At 35.2% G+C, this 24,081-nt stretch overlaps 1 protein-coding gene across 1 annotated transcript in view; it reads right to left on the bottom strand.

The window, feature by feature from the left end:
- Positions 1-24,081, bottom strand: part of GBE1 (1,4-alpha-glucan branching enzyme 1) — a 277,716-nt gene that overhangs the window by 141,514 nt on the left and 112,121 nt on the right. The window contains exons 4-7 of the mRNA XM_017875583.1: positions 22,951-23,076; positions 22,010-22,145; positions 19,541-19,631; positions 15,910-16,119 (exon numbers count right to left, since the gene is read on the bottom strand). Coding sequence (XP_017731072.1) covers positions 15,910-16,119; positions 19,541-19,631; positions 22,010-22,145; positions 22,951-23,076 — 563 coding nt within the window. The remainder of the gene's footprint in view (positions 1-15,909; positions 16,120-19,540; positions 19,632-22,009; positions 22,146-22,950; positions 23,077-24,081) is intronic.

The raw sequence follows: 24,081 nt of genomic DNA, 5'->3' as shown, positions 1-24,081 counted from the left end.
CCACTAGGCTCAGGTAATTTCATTTGAAGTTTGTTGTAGAGACAGGGTTTCGCTATGTTACCTAGGGTGGTCTTAAACTCCAGTGCTTAAGTGATTCTGCCACCTCAGCCTCCCAAAGTGCTGAGATTACAGGAGAGTCACCACGCGTGACCCTGACTGTAATTTTTAGTTTTTGGCTATCTTCTTTCAAATATCACAAAGCTCAATCACCAAATGTACAGCTGGTATCGATTGGAGTATGGGGAGAAAGGGAAAGGGAATGAGGAAGAATGAGAAGGAGAGGAAGAAAGGCAGCCAGAGAAACTTCTGACGGGCTGATGAGGAAAGGCTGAAATTGTGTTTTATTTTAAAAAGTGCAATTACTGAAGCAGGTTGCGCTATTATCTTCTGCTAGAGAAATAACCATAAAGAGACTTCATTTCCTTAACTTGTATGTTGTAAATACATAGTACTACATTTTGATGTTACTTTCCGGGTGGTAAGATTTCAATCAAGTAAACAACAAAACAATGCCAGCACTGCTCAGTAAGGAGCAGCTCACAGCTCAGAAACAGCAAAGCCTGAATGCCAAAGCGTATCTATTCTAATTTCACCCCCTCACGAGTTCATGCTATCATCACTCTATCTGTATTGGTTAAGGCAGTAGTAAAACATTTCATTTTCTTTCAAGGACATAAGGTTCAAACAGGATGTTCTTTGCAAAACAAAAGTAAAATGACCATTAACAATGTTTATAATACAGAATTTACTTATGTACACTTATGCAATGGAATAGCTCCTAAAGGTGAAAATCAAAAGAAAAATAGGTAAGTTGTAAGTATTTCAGAATATAAAATGCAAAGACAATCACAACTTTTAACTACAGATTATAAATAAGTGAAGGATAAAAAGAGGAAGCCTTGAGCAAGCACTCCCGACAAACTGATGTTAGACTGGCGAAGACAAGAAGGGGCTTTTACACTGAGGACCAGAAAACAAACCGGAGATGGATACCAGGGAAACACTGCAGACAAAAAAAAAAGCATGCACAACAGCCCCAGTGCCGGAAAAGCACTACAGTGGCTAGAGCTTAGTACGCAAGAGAAAAAGGATGTCAAGATGAGACTAGAGCCAGATCCTTGAAAACCCCTTAAGCCATGTTCAGACTCCTTTAAAGTGCTTCAAGGTCAAATACATTTGAAAAATGAAGTATTACTGTATAGCACTTACTTGGAGATTCAAAATGCATATTAGCTAATTAGATCCCAAGAATTTTGATTCTAAAGAAAGGTGCTGAATTGGATTTAATGTGGGGTGTTCCAACTGTATTTGAGCACTGAACACCTTCATGTACTACACTTCCTGATTTCCTGCTGAGCTTTCCTCCTTAGTGGATTATTTCCCACTTTCCCAAAGAAGTTAAATGGAACAAAGAGCTATAATAAACCTGGATGCCACTGTTACTTCTTGAATGAAGTGAAACACCATTTTCTATATCTGCGTATAAAAGGACCTAAACTATTCAAAAAGTGTTACTTCAAAAAATAACGGGCTTCATTTCTACTCATCTGGACAAACTTTTGACAGTCTATTCTCTTGCAGGTTCTGAGGTACTTGCTTAAGGAAGAGGATTGTAAGATCTATATTCTAATTTGGAAGAACTAGCACAAATGTATTCATTTATTTATTCATTCAACAAATCTGTGTTTAAATGTGTCACGCACCATTCCAGTCCTGAGGAATAAAGCGGGAAACAAGATAAACATGGTCTTTGCCCTGCTGAAACTTGTATTGTTGGCTTAGTATAAAGGAGAAAAGCAATCTAAACATAATAATAACGCAATCCAATAACTGGTATAATAAAACACATACTCACATGGAAGAGAACAAAGAGTGGAGGTGAATAATAACAGAATTTTTAACACAGGGTGGGGAGTAAGAAAGAGAACCTGGATTTGAAAAATCATGTGGAAGCAAAATAAAGAGGGGAGGAATTGTAACAGTTAAATGAATGTATGTTGTTTATATGATACATCAATTCAAGCTCAACGGAGAAGTCTAATTTTAGAATAAACCACGGCAGTTAAAAGAAACAGTACTAATTCTTATAATATGCCAAGAACTGTTATAAGAAAATCATATATTGTATATATATTTGCTGTTGTTGTTGTTGTTATTTCTACTTTGTCACCCAGGCTGGAACGCAGTGGGCAGTGGTGCAATCATACCTCACTGTAACTTCAAACTCTTGGCCTCCAGTGATCCTCCCACCTAAGCCTCCAAAGCATGGGGGCAACAGGCTAGGATTACAGGAGTGAGCCACATTGCTTGGCCACATATTTTTAATCTTTTAAATCTTATAATAGCTCCATGAGGTAGGCACCCTTTAAATTAGTATTTTAAAGAAGAATCTCCGACACAGAGAGTTTACGTGACTTGCCCACTCCAAATCAGAGATAGGGAGGGGCCATTTGTTCCAGAGACTTTTATGACAATTCCACTCCCCTTTCAGACTCAGGCGGCCCTCCTATATGTATCTTCAACTATCAATATGTCACCCTGGGTTGCATTAGCATACATATTGTGTATCATCCTCTTTAGACTTTTCATTTCCTGAAAAAGGGGTCATGTCTTTCTCTTCTTCAAGGTGACCAGGTGCAGCATAGTCTCTACAACAAAAAGGTACTGAATTCTTGAAAGAATGCATATCATGGACATGAAGGAGAACTCAGGAAAAGCATACAGATAAGAACATGAAGAAGACCCTAGATGGAATCTTGTGGACTCTAACAGTGAGAGCAAGAGCTCTGGGAAATCTGAAAAGTGATTTATTAATGAGATCACTGTGGAAGAATGGCAAATGATAGAAATCAAACATTCTGATCAGAGTTAGGCAAAATGCCAAAGAGCCAGTAATGAGTTTCTTCATTACTGCTAACATTGTTTTCTCTATGTAAATGATCATGTCATATTTACAAAATTTAATTAATGAAACTTCTTTGAAAATTCATGACAAAACTCAATTGAACAGTCTATTTCACCACATATTTATATATTCTACCCATTATTTAAGCAAATAGCCTACCCTTTAAAATATAAAGGAGAAAGAACAATTGCATATATATGTATATATGAACAACAGAGTATGTTGCTAAATTATTTATCTCATCTTAATCCCAGGATAACTAAATTTTATACAACTAATTCATTCATCCTAATTCACTTCTGCCTGAGTCATATTTGAGAGGTAAAAACAAGCCAGAATAATTACTTACATGTGTTGACTGGCTGACAAATTGGTGATTTTACTGAGAGTTGTATAAAGCAATTCTTGGCAATGGATTAATAATTAGTCACTATTTTGTTTAAGTTACATGTCTAATTTCTTGTGAAAGAGACATCTAGTACTTTTCATAAAACATATACTTTTTTAGTTTATTGCTACTAAAAGTGTTTATTGAAAAATAAAATGTTATTATAACCACCTAACTCAATAAATGGACATAGATTTACCCAATGTAATGATTACAAAGCCATAACAGCAAGAGCCTTCAGACTACTTGCTATACTTGTGTCATTCAATGCAATTCACATGGGGCTACTGAGCCCTGGAAACCTGGCTAGGGAGGCTGGAAAACTGGATGTTTAATTGTATTTTATATTGATGTAGATTCAAAAACTGACACTCATTTCCATTACTGCAAAACTTAAGTATGTTTGAAATAATTCAGGTAGATGAATCAACTTTTTGCTGTAAAATTATGAATATTAAATACATATCAAGTATTTCTGATGAAAACTTAACATCCAAATTGAGATGTGCTCTAAGTGCAAAATATACACCAAATTTCAAAACTTAATACCTCTAAAATATGTAAAATATCTTGTTTCTCAACTGATTTTTACATTTGTTTACTACTGATTACGTGTTGAAATAATACTTTAAACACACAATCAATAGAGTTAAACTAGTCAATATTATAGAAAATAGCTTAGGCGTTACATGAAAAAAATTTCACCTAACTCCATTATTGAAAAAGACAAAAAATTTTGATTCAGAGTAAATGTTCTGAGAGTAAAATCCTGTTTTCCTCTCAGAAAAGAGCATCATAAAACAGGATCCTAAGAAATATGTAAGACTTTCCCTAGGCTGTGCATGATGGCTCATGCCTATAATCCTAGCACTTTCAGAGGCTGAAGTGGGAGGATCACTTGAGCTATGCAGGTAGAGACCAGCCTGGGGAACACAGTAAGGCCCCATCTCTACAAAAAATAAAAATAATTAGCCAGGCATGGTGGCATTTGCCATTGGTCCTAGCTACTCAGTAGGCTTAGGTGGGAGGATTGCTTGGGTATGGGAGGTCAAGGCTGTCATGAGCCATGATTGTGCACCACTGCACTCCAGCCTGGGCAACAGAGGGATACTCTGTCTTTAAAAAGAAAAAAAAAAAAAAAAAAAAAAAAGATATTCCCTGATATAAAATGCAAAATAAGCAAGGTAGTCAATTCAGTAACTGATTAGTAATATGCCTTTGGCACCTGCAGATTTAAAACATAAGTGGAGGAATGCTTCATTTATTCGACATTGGAGGGAAACAAAGTAGTCCATATAAAATCTACACAGTAATCCTTCATTAAAACACAGTAGACAGGTAACGTTAACTTAATCCCTAAAACAACATTTAAAAATTTAACAATGACCAGGCATGGTGGCTCACACCTGTAATCCCAGCAATTTGGGAGGCCGAGGTGGGCAGATCACAAGGTCAGGAGATCGAAACTATCCTGGTCAACATGGTGAAACCCCATCTCTACTAAAATACAAAAAAAAAAAAAAAAAATAGCCGATTGTGGTGGTGTGCACCTGTAGTCGCAGGTACTCGGAAGGCTGAGGCAGGAGAATCCCTTGAACCTGGGAGGCAGAGATTGCAGTAAGCCGAGATTGCACCACTGCACTATAGCCTGGCGACAGAGCAAGGCTCTGTCTCAAAAAAATAAATAAATAAATAAAAAATAAAAATTTTTAGTGGAAACACTTTGAAATTATATTTTACTTTTTTAAATTATACTTTAAGTTCTGGGATACATGTGCAAAATGTGCAGGTTTGATACATAGGTATACATGTGCCTTGGTGGTTTTATATACCCATCAACCTGTCATCTACATCAGGTATTTCTCCTAATGCTATCCCTGCCCTTGTCCCCCACCCCCCAACAGGCCCTGGTGTGTGATGTTCCCCTCTCTATCCTCATGTGTTCTCCTTGTTTGACTCCCACTTATGAGTGAGAACATGCAGTGTTTGGTTTTCTGTGTCTGTGTTAGTTTGCTGAGAATGATGGCTTCCAGCTTCATCCACGTCCCTGTAAAGAATATGAACTAACTCTTTTTTATGGCTGCATAGTATTCCATGGTGTGTATGTGCCACATTTTCTTTATCCAGTCTAACATTGATGGACATTTGGGTTGGTTCCAAGTTTTTGTTTTGTTATTGTGAATGGTGCTGCAATAAACATACGTGGGCATGTGTCTTTATAGTAGAATGATCTATCCATCTGACAAAGAGCTAATATCCAGAATCTATAAGGAACTTAAACAAATTTACAGGAAAAAAACAAACAACCCCATCAAAAAGTGGGTGAAGGATAGGAACAGACACTTTTCAAAAGAAGACATTTATGTGGCCAATAAAGATGGAAAAAAAAAAGCTCATCACTGGTCATTAGAGAAATGCAAATCAAAACCACAATGAGATACCATCTCACACCAGTCAGAAAGGTGATCATTAAAAAGCCAGGAAACAACAGATGCTGGAGAGGATGTGGAGAAATAGGAAGGCTTTTACACTGTTGGTGGGAGTGTAAATTAGTTCAACCATTGTGGAAGACAGTGTGGCGATTCCTCAAGGATCTAGAACTAGAAATACCATTTGACTCAGCGATCCCATTACTAGGTATATACCCAAAGGATTATATATTTTGCTTTTTCCTGGCATCTTAAAAGAAATTTTGAACATGAAGTTTTTTTTTAATGACTCAGACTCATTATCATCAGTTATTACACTATACTGCAGTCTAACGATGCCCAGAGGGACAATTACACTATGCGGAGCTGTTTGCCGCTGCACCTAAGTGGCCTTAGAATGCTGTGCATTCGATTTTGGTTTCTGACCTTGATGCATTTTCTCTTTCTTCCATTGTTTTTAGCAGTGACTTCTCAATACTGTTAGATGTTGATCACAATTGGTCAGTTCCACAATTATTCTTAATTTTGTCCTTCTACCAAAAAACAGCTTGACATCCTTTTAAAAATAGTGTGATACAACAATGAACAAATATCCATAAACATTATGGTACACGTTTTGGCTCCTGAAAAAAATACTATTACTTGTTTTCATGCTTGTAGTTGTGTTTCAGAGAATGAGGCTGGCTAGGAAGTCTGACCACCGATAATCATGACAAGGATATTGCGATGATAGTGACAATGACAATTACCGCAACTAACTGAGACACTGGGGGAAGTGTGTAACGAGCTCTTCACAATTATATGAGGTAGATAAACTATAATCTTATTAATATTTTACAGGGGGAAATTAAACTTAAACTTAGAAAGATTAATCTGGCTGTGGTTACATGCTAGTAAGTGGTGAACTGCTACTTGAGCCCAGGCCTATACCGATTCTCTATACTCCCTGTAAGATCAGTATCTATATTTATATTTTAAAAAACAAATTAATGGCAACTTAGATGCAAAGCATTAAAAGAAACCAGGTTTCCAAATTTTAACTATGTAGATTTATTTAATAAATTTGTATTTTGCTTTACTGAGCCTGATATTAAATGACACTTATTTTGTTTATTCCTCTACTACTTAAAATCGAGGAGACGTTACACAATTTTGCTAAGCGATAATATCATACTAATAGTTGAGGTTTATAAAATTATCATTGCTAATACAAAATAAATTGAGTATTAATACTGTATTTAAGCTATGAAGTTATAGTTGTCCTTATTAGATTTGACTTACTGCTTAATTTATTTGGTAGTTTGGTAGAATCTGATTCGTTGTGCGTCTCCTAAGGCACATTTTGAAACCCAGACATAGCCTTAGTGACTGGTTTTTATCCATCCTGCATGTATGTTGCTTTGGTATGCACAGTGAATGAACACTTTAAACTAATTGTATGATATTTTAACATGTGGAGGTTTCATATAAAATGTGGGTTCCTGACTTAAATAACTAGAAGATGTGGCTCCATGGGTGCACATTCTCAACATGAAAGCCACTGACAATTGTATTCCAAATGGTTTGTGAATGGCAGCCACCTCGGAGGAGATCCGTTTGCCAGGTTGCCAGTAAGAACCACCTGGCCTGCTTCTCTCGGTTACCGCGCTCGCTTGCGAGTCCTGCTTTTATCCTTTAGTAAAACTCTGAAAGTATAACTCCAAACTTTCCATGATATTCTATATTCTAGCTTGTTGCACATTTTCAATTGTGTGATTTTATGCAGTCTGAACCACTGCCCTATGGCACATAAATAATAGCATTATGAGTTCTTTCTACATGAAACTGAAACTCAAATGTAAGCAGTTTGTTTCAAGAGCAGAGAGGTAAAGATCATCCAATTCTAAAACCACCCACTTTATATTGTGTATTAAATCATCAATTAATCTTAATTCTATATAGTATACATGATTATTGCTATTATTCATGTTGTAATTAGTATTTGGGGGGAAAACATCTGGTGTGGCTTTCTTCACCATATTCAGTACTAAAGAACAGGAATCTATCACATCACTTTGCAGTGTCGCCTCCATGGCAAGCATGATGGTGAAAAGTTTATGAGAGAGAGAGAGAGAGAAAGAGAGATCAAGAGACAGGGAAAAAGGACAGGTATTTTACTGCAAATAAAATATATTCCATGAGACTCAATAAATTATTAAATTTCCTTTCACATTTAATATGGAAACAACAAATATATCACTAAAATTAAAAAATAAACAACTACTCCAAATGTCACATGGTGGGAAAGACAATGGAGAAAAGTTAGTGAAGGAACATGTGACAGGGAAGCACAGGAGGGACTGGATGAATTATTTTATATCAAGTGGTCTGAGAAGCATGTAAAGCACCTAATGCTTCAAAATTGCATGAATGAACGTAAGATAGTAACCATCATGAATATCATAATTTCACAAAGACAAGGGGAACCCACCTGGACAGCTCATCGGCCTCCTTCACTACTCTTAACACGGTGTTAAGAACACAGCTCCAGTCTCAGAAAAGTTGGCTATCATGTGTTTTGTTTCCTAAAGCACTACGAGAAAATGTAACTGTAACTGCCCCCAAGTTTTCCTGATGCATTGAATGGATACAATTTGAAAGGGTATACGGTAAAAGTCTTATCTTGGGGAGACAGTTAAACCCAGAAGTAGACAACGAAGCAAATCCTGTGGCTATTGGCTTCTCTTGCATATGGTGAAAGAAACAGAAGGAAGAGCAAAGATCCAATTTACAACTCACTGGTGATGATTCAACATTATACAATGTGGATGGGAAATGGAAAAGTTAGATAAAAATCTGCCTGATCACTAATCTAAGCTAATGGGAATAAGGTCCTCAAAGACGAATAATTTTGTATTACTTATATATGGAAGCTTTCAAAATTATAAGAAATACCTATATTTTCTGAAAGTAAGTGGCTCAATATAACATGAGTTACTTATTTATCTGCAGCATAACACTAAGGAAATCATTCAGCTAGAAAACCATGAAATATCTTTTCATAACTTCAAAACTGCTAGTCCATTCTGTAGAAAACAGACATGCTTAAACAAGCTGTTTTGTTATACCCAGACAAAAACAGAAAAATTGATTTTTTCCCACTTTTAACCTGCTTATTTTAAAAGGTCATAAAACCATTATTACTATAGATCCCACATAATTCTCAGACTTAAATGGTAATCACTTGAATAGGGACCTTAAGACCATTTTCACAAGCACGCACCAACCACTGTTTCAAGCGAAAGAGAAGAAAACAGAGAGATGTTTTAGGGCAATGAGCAGCATTTAAACTTAAGGTAAACTACCCAGTAGAACTGTCCTACTTCAGCATAAGTCTGAATTTGAGAAGGTGAACGTTATAGGTGAGTCAGACATAAATACTCAAGATACTTTCAAAATATCCCTGTGCACCTAAATTTTAGGCTTGTGGGGAATAAACGAGGCAGATAATACCAGGAACCAAGTTTATACAAAGACGGTAAATCCTTACTCCTGTGCTACACTCTGCATCAATAGAAACTTTTCTGCTAGACTGAGTAATCTCATAAACCCCGTGAGAGAAGTTATATTTCTACCATTCAAACTCAAATCCAGACAGATTAGACTGATATAGCAACTTTCTTAATCTCTTTTACAGAAGAGAATTAGTCTGTCTGAATTTTGAAGCTAACTCTACTTTATTTGAAAGAGTAGTAGATTTAACTGTTCTCCTTAATCAAGCTGAAATAAGATTCTGGTTTTAACAAGGAATAAATGCTGAAAGGGAAAGAAAAACTACTAAGAAAAAAAGAAGACTTTTAATGGGACACCCAATACTCTCAAAAGTTATTAACAATCATACTGTGAGATTATAAGATTCTCAATGAAGAACAGGCTATAAGTTACTGCTTAGTTTTTACTGTCTGACTCCCTTTGGAATAATTAGCTGTTTGCTAAACTATGTCCAAAATGTCTTTTAATCATTCATCATTTGTTTCTCGGCTTTTTTTTTTTTTTTTTGAAAAGGAGTTTTGCTGTTGTTGTCCAGGCTGGAGTGCAATGGTGCAATCTTGGCTCACTGCAACCTCTGCCTCCCAGGTTCAAGCAATTCTCCTGCCTCAGCCTCCCAAGTAGGTGGGATTACAGGCATGCACCACCACACCCGGCTAATTTTGTAGAGACAGGGTTTCTCCATATTGGTCAGGCTGGTTTCGAACTCCCAACCTCAGGTGACCGCCCTCCTTGGCCTCCCAAAATGCCGGGATTACAGGTGTGAGCCACCATGTCCAGCCATCATTTGTTTCTATAAAGCATATAAGGCAGGTGTTTATACGCCTAAAAAGATGCTATATTACTTCAATTATAAAAAAAAAAATTCAGTGCTTTGAAATCTATCCAGTGAAATTAAAAACAAATACATTAGCTCTCCCTTATTTTTAGTAGATACAGTCCAAGACTGCTAGTGGATGCCTGAAACCATGGATAATACCAAACACTATATACACGGTGTCTTTACATATATATACACCTATGATAAAGTTTTATGTATAAATTAGGCACAATAAGAGATTAACAATAACTAATAAAATAGAACAATTATAACAATATACTGTAATAAAATGTATGTGAATATCTTTCTCTCAAAATATTGTACTGTACTCACTCTTATTCTTGCGATGCTATGAAGATGACACAATGCCTACATGACAAAATGAAGTGAGGTGAATGACCTCATTGTGACGTAGCATTAGGCTACCATTGAAAACTAATCAAAAATTTATGAACTGATTATTTCTGGAATTTTCCATTTAATATTTTCAGGCTAAAGTACTATGAGTAACTCAAATCACAGAAAGCAAAACCACTGATAAATGGGGGAGCCTACTGTACTCTGAAAGGAGTGATTTTTTTTTAACTCTATCTTTCCAAAATTTCTGACAAACATATGCTCCAAGCATATATACTGACTAATGGATCATAGTATATATCTCTCTCTAACTTTACCAAATAATGCCAAATTGTTTTCAAATGTAGTTGTACACATTTCTCCTTTGTATGTTATTTTTTCTGTATTTTGTTTGTTTGTTTTGTCATTGGGTGAACTGTTCTTTTGTAATTCAATGACAAAATCAAAAGTAGTGCATGGCTTAAAATCTTCTTAAAATATTTTAGAGTTTTCCATTCATGTCATGGTTGCTTAGTTTTTAAATAATCTTGCTAATCATGATGGTGTCATATACTCATTTGCTAGTATACTGATGCATAATAATCCTCAAATTAATATTTGTCATTGAGAACTGATTTGGTCATGATGTAACATCCCATATAATTATGCTAAAATTTTGTTTAGAATACTGGCATCTATGGCCATGAGGGTTTACCTCAGGAATGCATGGCTGGCTTACCATTCTACCTCAATTCTAATTAACCATAGAAAAGCCATATGGTAAGGTATCATAGAATAATTACCTCAGACACAAACATCCACTCTGAGCAGGGAGAACCGGCTGAATTTCCTTCCACATTGTAACTTGTAGAAAACGCCTACCATAGTTAAGAAGCCCCAAATATTATATATAGTGTCTATACTAAGGGTACTTTATTCCACATACTTATGACCCTAAAAAGGCCAACTGGACTCATTTTTGTTTCTGAAAACAACTCTAGTTGCTCAAGAAAAGAGAATATCTTTCAGCCTAACGGTTACCATATTATGAACTAAAGCCGATGAAATGTAACTATATTAATTTTCTGTCCAAACATAAGTTTAAAGAGGAAAAACATGAGCATTAGATCTACTTTGCTATCTCCTTTAGAAGTCAGTATTTTATCTTTGAAAGAAATATTTAACAAACAAAAGATATTCATTTGAAGGTCTAGTAATGGTTATGGCATAATAGTTATTTAAACCTAACAAATTTTCATTGTCTTAAACGTGCATTTATATAGTGCCAGAGGAATATGCAAACAGAATTTAAAACTGGGGCCACTACATTATATTCATTATTACTAATTCTAGAAACTCTTGAAACTTATGGGTGACATACTTGTCAGAAAGTTCTCTTTACCAAATAAAGGACAACCCAATCTCTGTTATGAACTGTCATTACTAATTTAGCAAAACTAGAAGGCAGTTCAGCCGAGTAGACAGAAAATTAAAACATGGGCAGCTCCTGATTGGAAATTTATTCATAGCAGGTAATGAAACAGCACAGTCAGGATCTCTGGTATTACTCAGAGTAAGAGATTTAATTCTGATAACTTTGATGATGGCACTTGAATCACAGATTCTAAATGGTGACAGGTTGTGACATATAGATAGGATAAAATGAGCATCAGTAGTGTATCTCTACAGAAGCAATTCTATAACATCAATTTTTTCAAACAGTAAATATAATCATTTCAAAAATTATGACAGAAGTTTTCAAAGAAGAGGCTTAGGTCTTAAGCAAGCCATGTGCCATATTTATGTCTATTTGTCAATGGGTTATAAAATTAATCAGCCTGACAAATGCAAGGGGTGCAAATATTCATATTTAAAATATGAAATATAAGTTGTAGTCTCTGATTTCATCTGAATAAGGAACAAACTCAAAATTACAGGCAGAGTAGCTATTTTATGAAGAGGGTGAAAGTGAAGATTGGGTTACGTATTTATATGCATGTAAGGAATATTCATTAAATGCATTCACATATAGCTAAATACAAGTACGCTGTTCACATTTTTTAAATATAGTTTTTTATTTTGAATTTTGTGTGCCTTTTTACATTTTCTAATTATCTACAATGGCATTATTTTATAATGAAAGGTGTATTTTTTTTTAAAAAATTGCCTATTTCAGACATAACTCTCTGATATTTCTCATAAGAGAAATATGGTTGAGTAAATAATATTTCCACATGAACAGGTATTTCAATACATCTCTTTTGAATTTGTAAAGCGGCATATTTGTTGTGTGTGGTTAAAATAACTTAACGCCCCTTCAAAGGGAAGGGTGTTAAGGGATTTTAAGGCTATGTGCAAAAATGTTCATATCTAACAAGTTTTATTAGATAAACTAACAAGTTTTCAAGTTTTCTTGAAACTGTGATTGACCAGTAGCTTTCAGCAGAAATGGCACTCTGCCAGGTTCTAAACCCAGACCATATAAAATGGCAGCTTGCACATCCTGTCTTTTGGGACTGTCACTCTTGTGAGAAAGCCCACGTTGTCTGTGGAGTGGGCTAGGAGGAGAGGAGCTAGGGTCCTCAATCTCACAACCAAGGCTAGGCTCCTAGCTGACAGCACCAACTGTAGGCCATGTGAGTGAACCATCCTGAAAGCAGATGCCCTGTCCCCTACATGAGCCACCCCAGCTGACACAAGGTGAAGAAAAGAAGAGCAGTCCACACTGAGGTATACCCAAATTGTGAGTTTGGGAACAAAGCAAATATTGCTGTTAAGTCACTAAATATTTGGCTTGTTTATTAAGCAGCAATAAATAACCAAAAGAGCAAAGTAGGACTTTGATCATGAATGCTAAGAAGTGTTTGTTTAAATGAATTTATATACACTGGCTTTGGAGGATTTTATCCATATTGTTTAATAATGTCATAACTAATTGTGATGGTTAATTGTGATGGTTTATACTGACTGTCAACTTGATCGGATTGAAGGATGCAAGGTATTGTTTCTGGATATGTCCGTGAGGGTGTTGTCAAAGGAGATTAACATTTGAGTCAGTGACTGGGAAAGGCAGACCCACCCTCAATCTGGGTGGGCACCATCTAATCAGCTGCCAGCACAGCCAGAATAAAAGCAGGCAGAGGAACGTGGAAAAACTAGACTAGCTTAGTCTTCCAGCATCCATCTTTCTCCTGTACTGGATGCTTCCTGTCCTCGAATATCAAATTCCAAGTTCCTCAGCTTTTGGACTCTTGGGACTTTCACCACAGACTAAAGGCTGTACTATTGGACTAGCTTCCTGGCTCTTCAGCTTGCAGATGGCCTACTGTGGGACTTTACCTTGTGATTGTATGAGTCAGTTCTCATCATAAACTCCCCTTGATATATATATAGCTTCATATATATATATATATATATCCTATTAGTTCTCTCCCGCTAGAGAACCCTAATACATTAATAGTATAAATCTATATAGAAAATACTAATTCTGTAAAATGGGAAAAGTTCAATATTGGTCAAATAGAATGGCATGTAGGATAATACAAATGCAATTTAATAAAACTATATTTACAGAGGACTAAGCCTATATGACAGCAGAAAAAAAAAAAACAAATAAAATAAACCACATGATGCTTTATTTACCAAAAGCATGCACATGAGAAAGATTAATGGCTAATTCAATAAAAAAGAAGACAAGTATTAAATAACAATGTTGAGTTTGTCTCAATTTCTGTAATAGAAATGTTTTGGAAAACAATGATGTATGATCCCTTTTGTTTAGAAAATTGGCTAAGTTTAAATGCACTTTGGTACAGCAAGGTACACTAGGATAAACACGTGCATAAAATAAAAATGTTGTATAATATAAAATCCATCCACTTAATGTATTTCTTTTAAGGTATAGTTCTACAGAATAATTATTTTAAAACATAAAATCTAACTATGTAATAAATATATTTCTTTCATAAGGCACACTTCTACAAAAGAGTCAACCCTCATTTATCCAAATATAAACCAGAGAGTTCAATTAATTGAATTTCTACTTCTATAAGATTTACTCAATGATGTAATTAGTAGAGTTATGTAATTGCAGTTTTCTGCCAATAAAAGTAAGGACAAAAACCACAATTACTTTTGCACCAACCTAATCTATCACAGAATTAATGAAGATTTAGTCTTTTTTATTTGCTATAAATCTGTGGCATAAAAATTAATGTTCAAAAGGTGACATGAATGCAAAATACCTTCATGAGCAAAATTATATTAGCCCCCAAACTCTGCCTCCTTCTATAATAAAAAGCCTGAGGATAAGAATGATTGATCAGTTTGTGCCGCAGTGAGGCTAGGCCAGGAGCCCTCTACCATCTTGCTTCTTGTCTCACCTACTACACTGCCTTATCGGGCATGAGTGTTTCCTGAATGGCTGTGAAATATAAAATAATGCACAATATCCAGAAACAACGTATGAATTTCCTTCATATGCAAGTCATCTAATTTAGGCTGAAAAATGAGACTTCTTCGTTTTATAAAATTATTTGCTGAGACATTTGTCTATATAGCCTATTTTCCAGGTATATTTATGTTTATGTAGGCTGCAACACTGGAAAGAAAATTCATTTTTTTCAAAAATACATATACGTATATAATTATATATAGTATGTATATAATACATATACATATTTCATATATGTATTATAAAATATGTATATGTATTATAGAAATATATTATACATTACTTGATACTTTGCTACTTTTTAATACGCTTGACATTTTCATTTTTTCACTTACTATAAATAATAAACACAAGTTCATGGTTTTTTAATTTTCTTTTAATTTTGCCATAAGCTATTTAAAACACCCTTCTCCTTAGATGTTAGAAGAGGTCAGAGACCTGTTTGATCTTAACAAATGGTTTCAACACTAAGCCTTAGTTTATTTATCTGTAAGATGGCTATAACAATAGTGTTTACTACATGTAAGTAGAGTTGCTGTGTAGATTAAATAAGATAAAATAGGTAGCTAGTATATTTAAAACACTTGGCACCATACACGATACATATTATATACTAGTAACTGTTGTTTTATAGTTATAAATTTATTTAGCTGTAATCAAAAGCATGTAATTTTAAGATATGAAGCAATGAAGTATGATTTTTTAAAATAGCCTACTTAAAACAATGTATTTCTCTAGTAAAAGGAGACTGGCTTGATAAAGTTGCCTTTTAGATATTAAAAAAAATGATTCACAGCAAAATTTTTAAGTGACCATATAACCAATATATTTTACATGGCATAAGATATGTAAAATTGAAATTTAATGCAATATACCACAAATACATGTGCTATACAAAACAAGGTAAAATCCCCTGTACAATAAAAGTAAATCCAATTAAGAACATTAAGCACCAGTGAGAGAGTACACACACAATGAATTTAGTGAAATTCTTAAAAATTAATCTTAAACAGCAACAACAGAAAACATTTCTATATTGTATGTACCTACCTGGAGTAGGCAAACAATCTGCTATCCCAAAGATCATGAGTCCCTCTAGGTCCAGAATGAAAATAACAGGAATCTGTCCCATCAAACATATTCAATCCATCTGCTGAATTTTTTGAAGCATGGCTGTGTACCACATCTAAGAGGACTATGATACCCATGGAATGAGCTGTGTCTACCAGTTCTTTCAGCTCTTCAGGTGTTCCATAACGGCTAACAATAAAGAACACAGCAAAAACAAGATTACATCACCTTTAGAGGACATGGTCGATCGTGCATCAACTGCTTCACCATCATAATACTAGATACTTTAAGTATCCAAGCAGCATGTGACATGATACTTGGATACAACTCAGATTTGCTTCATGTTTGATATTAAGCAAATTTAAAACCATTAAGTTAGAAAATAATTTAAATCAAATTATTAAATCGGGCTATTAAATGTAGATTTATACCCCAACCAAAATTAACATTTTGAGAATGTAAATAATAAAACTCTGCCTCTCTATTCTCAGAGCTTCTGATTTCCACCTGCAAGTAAGTCACTCCTGCTCTCATGTTTGCCCATGCCTTTCAGTGTGTACATCTGAGATTGAGGGACTCTTCAAGAATTTCTTTGAATATCCACGGTGCCTTGATTGAGGCTATCCCTCCTGCACTTACTCCAAAAATAGAATGTCCACAGTTACCAGTGGGCCAAGACAATGTGCCACGTTTGTCACCACGTAAATAAGATGGGTAGCTCACAAGCAGGTGTGTTTGTGTTAAAGGTAGCCCCACAGTCTGAATGAAATAGGTAACAAAAATTACTCACAGAAGAAGGCCTTTCTTAACTTGTGTAAAATTTTGACGTTATAGTCATCCATGGCATCAACTTTGCCCTTTAAATAGTCACCCTTGCCTTCAATTGTTTACTGTCTCTCTTCCTCACTAGACTATATACTCCTTGAGGGCAGCAGCTGTTAGTATCAGGCTCCTTATGATATGGTACGGTGCTAAGGATATAGCAAGTCTCCTGATAGCCAACTCCACTGAGCAGCAAGAGCTATCTTTTTAAACTACAAATAAGATCATGTCACCTACTTAAAAATCATACTTGTGCTCCCATTGATCCCAGAGTGAAGACCACTGTCCTGATCATGGCCTACTGCACCATCTACTGGCTCTTTCCAATAATGTTAATTATCTTATGACACTCTCCCACACCCTCTTTTTATTCCAGCCACCTATCCATTTTCATACTCATTGAACAACATGGTCAATAATAAACAGCCTTAAAGATTTTCCATTCAGCCATTCACTCATTCCTTCATTCATTCCTTTATTTGTTTGCCAAATACTTACTAAAGTTATCTACCATGTGCCATGACATTTTCTGTTCTGGAGATACACTAGTGAAAAAAATAAACACCACTGACCATACGGAATTTACATTCCCACTGGGACACAACAAACAAGCAAAATACATAGAATGTCAGATAATAGTAAGTGTCCTAAAGAAAACAAAGAAAAGCCACTGGTGGGAAGGGAAGGTTTGCTATTTTAAAGAGGGTCATAAGTTAAAGCTCATGGAAAAGGCAATATTTGAGCAAGAAAAAAAGTAAGAAGCAGGGCATAAGAATATCTAAGGGTAAGAGCATTCAGACAGAAAGGAACAACAGGTGCAGGGCACTGGGGTAGGGATGAGCTAAGAGCATTTGAAAAAAAGCAAACAGGTTACTGTAACTGGAATGATCAAGAAAGAAAAGAGGTGAGCTCTAAGAGTCAGCCAAGAAGCACATCAAATGAGGCCTTGGGGACCAGTGTAAGGCCTTTTGCTTTTATTCTGAACGAGACAGGGACTTATTAGGGGTTCTGAGCAAGACAGCGACATGATCTGACTTTAATTTTTAAATGATTACTCTGGCCACCAGGCAGAAAAATTGACCATAATTGGTAGACCAAAGGTAAGAGAAGGGGAAAGAGAGCATGAGAAAACAGAGTGACCAGTCAAAGAGCTATTGAAACAATCCAGGTAGAAGATAATCACAAGTTGGACATGGGTGGTGGTAGTGGGGGCAGCTGAAGCAGCCAGATTTGGGATCTATTTTGAAGTTACAGATGGCTAGATTTTATAATAGCTAGCGTGTAGGGAGGAACAGAAAGGGACAAGTCAAGTATAATGCCAAGATTTTGAGCTTGAACAACTAGAAGATGAAAATGTCATTTACTGCAGTAGAGAAGATGGCAGGGGGAGGAAGTTTGAAGTTAAGATCAGAAATTTAATTTTGGACACATGAAGTTTGATATAAGTATTAGATACCCCAACATCAAATATATACTTTCTGAAGTTCATAACATAGGTCAGAGAGACATAAGTTTGGGAGTTAACATATAGCATATATTTAAGCTACAAAACTGGATGAGACTTGATGAGATCCTCCCACGTATTTCATGCAGATGAAGAAGAGAATGGAATCGAGTACTGAGTTCCATTATTTAATGGTCCAATATATAATGGTCATAAAGATAAAGAGGAAGGAGCAAAGGGAATTAACAGTAAGCAAGAAGTGAGGTGGGAAAAGCAACAACAGGAGGTTAAGCTATTCTGGAAGCCAGGGAAAGAAAAAGGTTTCAAGAAGGTGAGAGTAACCAGCTGTGCCAAGAGGTGCTGACGGTTGAAGTAAGTTAAGAATTGCCCATTGTCCTCAACAATGTGAAGGTCACTAATACCCTTGACAAAAGCAACTGCAGTGAAGAGGCAGACAGCATACCTGGAGGGGCTCAAGAAAGAACTGGAGTGGAGGATTTGGAGACAGTATTATAGATAACGTATTCAGGGAGAACTAATATAAAGAGAAACAGGTAAATGAACCAGTGTCTTTTTTCTATGCCTGGAATGTCACCTATTTATGCCCACTTCACCCCTCTCCCCAGTTAACTCTTAGCTGTGTTTTAGATCTCACTTGCAGTATTTGTTCTGATCTATTCTAAACTGATCAGACTTCTGATTATAGCTCCCTGTCATTTTCATGTTAGCTTTTATTACAGTTAAAAAATAATAGTCTGTGTGAATGATGATGGGAGCAATGTCTATATGCCATATGTCACAAACGCCACAACACTGAGAGCGTTGAACTTCTTCAGTCTGTGGTCATTCAGATCAGCACCTCGTTAACTGCATGGAAGCCCGTGGTGTCTTCCCTGTCCAGAGAACAATATTCCATCCATTTCCGCCTGGAGGGAAGGGCAGTCCTTCTGTGAGTAGCAGTTGTCCTACCAAGGGCCTCTTCAGTGACCTTCCTAGATGAGTCAGTCTCTTTCCGGAAAACGACGTGCTCTCTCACAAGAATGGCTTTCATAGGATAAGATTTTCTGACTAAACCTTGGGCCTCCAACTATGTGACAATTTCAGCAGGTAACTGGACATTCTATATCACAAATCATCCCACGAGCAGCAACATAAAATCAAGGACAATTTCTAAGGCTGGATGGGAAGAGAGTGTATGGCCTTAGTAAAAGAAAACGTTCAGTTTCTATTAACTCTGTTAACCCTAAAATGTTACAGAATGTTATATAAAATGTAAAATTTCATTTTGTTTATTTAAATTATTTGCTCAAAATGAAAATGAACATAATGAGTCTTTGATTTTACCTTGAAGCTGCAAAGAAGCTCGTGATTTGGTAACCAAAGCTGGCATAGTAAGCATGCTCCATGATTGCCATCAACTGAATGCAGTTGTATCCTATGTAAGGCAATGGTCAAATATAAATTAAAAGTCACATTTAAAAAAAAAGTAATGGGGAAAAAAAGCATCCTCATTCCAAATACATTAAAATTTACAATCTAGAAGCTTTGATCGTCTTGAAAAGTTCTACTACTTTAACATTTTTTGTTTGACCTTCTAACAACATTGGATAGTCTCTCAGAGCTGTATTCTGACTAGCTATTTGATATACCTTCATTTTAACAAGCAATAAATAATATGCAAACTTGCTTATTTTGGTTTTAGCATATTAAAGATGGCAATCTCTATATGCTAAACATCAGTTACATTTGTAATATTCATATTGAAGATTATGAAACCTAAATAAAAAAAACCAATTGCATGACATATACTTTTTATTTTGACTCTTTCTATTTATTTCTATATATTTCAGTCCTTTTTACCATATAGCATAAGAAATAGCACCAAACCCACATTTTCAGCGGTAGCTTTTTTTTTCTTTTCTTTTTTTTTTTTTTTTTTTGAGATGGAGTCTCGCTTTGTCGCCTGGGCTGCAGTGCACTGGCGTGATCTTGGCTCACTGAAACTTCCACCTGCCAAGTTCTCCTGCCAGGCAATTCTCCTGCCTCAGCCTCCCGAGTGGCTGGGACTACAGGTGCATGCCACCACGCCTGGCTAATTTTTTTTTTTGTTTTTAGTAGAGATGGGGTTTCACCATGCTGGCCAGGCTGGTCTCGAACTCCTGACCTCAGGTGACACACCGCCTTGACCTCCCAAAGTGCTGGGATTACAGGCATGAGCCACCCACAAGGTAGCTTTCATGCAATTAGCATTAATGCTTCTAGTTTCCACTATATAATTTGCACCTATAAAATTATTTCCAAGTGCAAATATGCATGTATGTGCACAAACACACATCACCTTACTTTCTCCATCTGGATATGTTTTGCTCTAACAGTAAATAAAGTGACTCAAAAAAGTAGATATTGTGTTTTAAAAATACATAACATTAAAAAAATTCTAATATTTTAAATATAAGCAAGTAATCAGGGGAAAAGTATTGGTCTTAAAAAAGCTAAGAAAATAGGTTTTCTTCTTGAAGTATAATTTGGTAAAATGATCAAACATGATTTCATTACTTTGGAAGTTACAGTTCTGTAACATACATAGAAAATATTCTTATTCTGCTCTCAAAGTCCAATTCATACAAGCTTTATAATTTTCTTAAGGTTTATATAAGTTCATTTTTAATGGCAGTTCATTTAAATATGCAACTATACTTGTAAATGTACTTATAAACAAAGGTATCAGATTAGTTTCATTCTTCTGGGTTGGTATCTTGTATCAAGCACAAATTTATAGTTTTATTCTTAATTTTAATGGCATTAATCATTCCTGTATTCACTTTTATTCCAGGTACTAGGCTAGAGAATTCAGACACAAAGATGAGTAAGAGAATCCTTGTGCTGCTGAACGTTCTGCAAGAACTGGGTCATAAGCAATTTATTACTCCATAATACAAAAGAATATCTCAAATATAATAATTTAGCATATCTATTAATTATAATTAATACTAAATATTCTATATATTTAATTAATTTTGGTTTCTGGAACCTGACTTTACCATCACAGATAATCCATACATAACTGAAAACTTTAACCATGGCTTACATCCTTTCTTCTAGCCAAAATTTGGACTCCCTAGCAGAAGTAGTATAATTAAATGTGCTTTATCTTCCTGCCTAGCCACTGAAGCAGGTGTTAAATATACTGTCAAATTATTTTAAATAGCATTACCTATAAAAACAACAGATTTAAAACACACTGAATCAATAATTCAGCAATATATTATTCACTCTCCTGCTTGTTATGAAGACAGGATCTGTGCCAGTACAGTTCAATATATGAATATCTAGCAAAATGTGTCTCACATAGATATTCTATAAATGTTTGTTAAATAAGTCATCCAGGCAGGGGCTATATAAAATAACTCTGATACAAAATGAGTTCCAGGCACATTACAAATACAAGATTTTTTTCCTTAACAGACTAAAATGAACAGGCTATAATCAATGATCACTTAAATTGATAAACTTTTCCTCCAGTAAAAAAGTAATTATGCTTACATATTTATCTATAATTTTGGAAGTCATCCGTTCACATTACTTAAAATTGAAATTGGAATAATATCTTTAATTCTTATGCTCTATCTTATTCCATTTCTCTTTTCTATGCTATCACTATTACAGGGCAATTTGAGAAGCCTAAAATAAAATGTATTTCTATTACATATTTAATCTCCTAACACAAAAAAGAGACACTTGTAATTAGCTTTTCTAATAAGAGAACAGACTCATTAAAATTTTATCTGAATAAAAATCACAGTTATTACTTACCAAGGTCTTTGATTCTTGGTAGTACATTGCACGTAAAATGTTTATAAGAAGCTACTTTTCCTTCATGGGAAGAAATTCCCACATGAGATTCATAAATTCTTAGACTTCGTGGCTTCTTTGGTCTGGAATGCTTAAACTACAGAATATAAATTACATACAGAATTAAACCAGGAATTCAGGTATGATACTACCTGATTAAGTATATTTTTAAAAAGTGGTGAATATACTTAAACACTTGGAACTATTCTCACATATAAAAGGCACCGGCTACACTCACTAAATTTTATTTTAGGAAAAAGTCCTTATAGTCCTGTTAGTGGACCTATTTTAAAAGATAAATCATGTAATAACTTATGCCTTATCATTGAGTAAAGATTTTTTTTTTGAGCTTAGGCCTCAGAGAAAATGTAAGATCCACGAAATACAGACGTAATTATCTAATGCAAAGTATATATCAACAAACTCCAATGATTTAAAGGACAGAAAGTGAGTTCAAACATACACAGAACACTTGTCAATAATATGGCGGTAAAAATTACCCTAGTTAATACATTCATGAGATGGTCTTCCCTATTCCATGTTTCTAAGGACAATTCAAACCCATGACACTGAGAAATCACTAAAGAGTCTCTGATAAATCAGAAATTGTAGTTTAAAAAAAAAACAAAAAACACAGTATCCCTTACAGATTAGCATAAAGCAATTTAGTATTCTGTTTTCCTTAACCTCAAAAACAGACTACACAAAAACTAGCTTCTATATGTTATTGGCTACAGAAGACAGACTGATACACGCACAGTGTAAGAGGAATACTATGATGTGAAATACTCAACTGTCAGTGAGGAGAAGCATTGAACATTACTATAAAAGCTATAAAAGTAAAAATTAACTTTCCTAGAAGTATTGGAACAATAATTTATTTAAAGATTTGTTGTTCTCACTTCATATGAGTGTTCTGGATCCCAGTGTAGCCAATCATAATTCACATTAGCACCTTCACGAACCACATACTTCGCCCATGGTGAAATACGATACAAGGTCTCTCCGCTTTTACTAGTAATAACTACCTAAAAAGAGAATGAGATGTTATTGCTTTAAAATACGTCCAAAACTCTGATAATACATAATGGTTTAGGAGCACTGCTACAAGTAGGAGAGGATGAATGATCTTCAGAATCTAGACCACCATACAGATGTGTGACCTTCAGGAACATAATTCTATCAATGTTGGTTTTCTCATCTGCTGTTACTATATCATCCTTAAAGTAACCTCCAGCGTGAACGTTTTATGGCTTTCTGGCAGTTTCCACCACTGCAAACTAGCCATGAGAGTGCTTACTTAAACGAACAGTAGATACTAAAAAGACAAGAATATTATTTGGAAGCTTCTGTCAATAAATCAATCAATGAGAGAAAATCATCCTACTCCATTAAAAAAAGGAATTAGTGAGTTATATAACCATCTATTTTGTTTCCTTTCTATAGCAACTAATGAAAACATGTTCAGGAAGCTTAAGAAGAAGAACAGGTTTGATTAACACTTACAAAGTGCACACACAGACACATACAAATATTTTCCACGCCTTCTCAACTTCTTTTACCTCCTATTTGCTGTATTCTTTACCATACAAAACCAAGCATTAGCTCCTTTAATCATCCGTTCACATATTTGCCAACAATACCACTACTGTTTTTGATAAAAAAAAAATAAAATAAAATTTATTTTTTTACTGAATCTACTATTAAGACTTAGTCATATGGTACATCTAGTTCTAGATCCTTGAGGAATTGCCATACTGTTTTCCATAATGGTTGAACTAGTTTACAATCCCACCAACAGTGTAAAAGTGTTCCTATTTCTCCACATCCTCTCCAACACCTGTTGTTTCCTGACTTCTTAATGATTGCCATTCTAACTGGTGTGAGATGGTATCTCATTGTGGTTTTGATTTGCATTTCTCTGATGGCGAGTGATGATGAGCATTTTTTCATGTGTCTGTTGGCTGTATGAATATCTTCTTTTGAGAAATGTCTGTTCATATCCTTTCCCCACTTTTTGATGGGGTTGTTTG

This window comes from Rhinopithecus bieti, unplaced genomic scaffold (genome assembly GCF_001698545.2).
Source record: "Rhinopithecus bieti isolate Rb0 unplaced genomic scaffold, ASM169854v2 scaffold_566, whole genome shotgun sequence".
In the NCBI taxonomy this organism is placed as follows: Eukaryota; Metazoa; Chordata; class Mammalia; order Primates; family Cercopithecidae; genus Rhinopithecus; species Rhinopithecus bieti.
The sequence above is the reverse complement of the archived record's forward strand: the minus strand, read 5'-3'. Positions and strand labels throughout refer to the sequence as shown.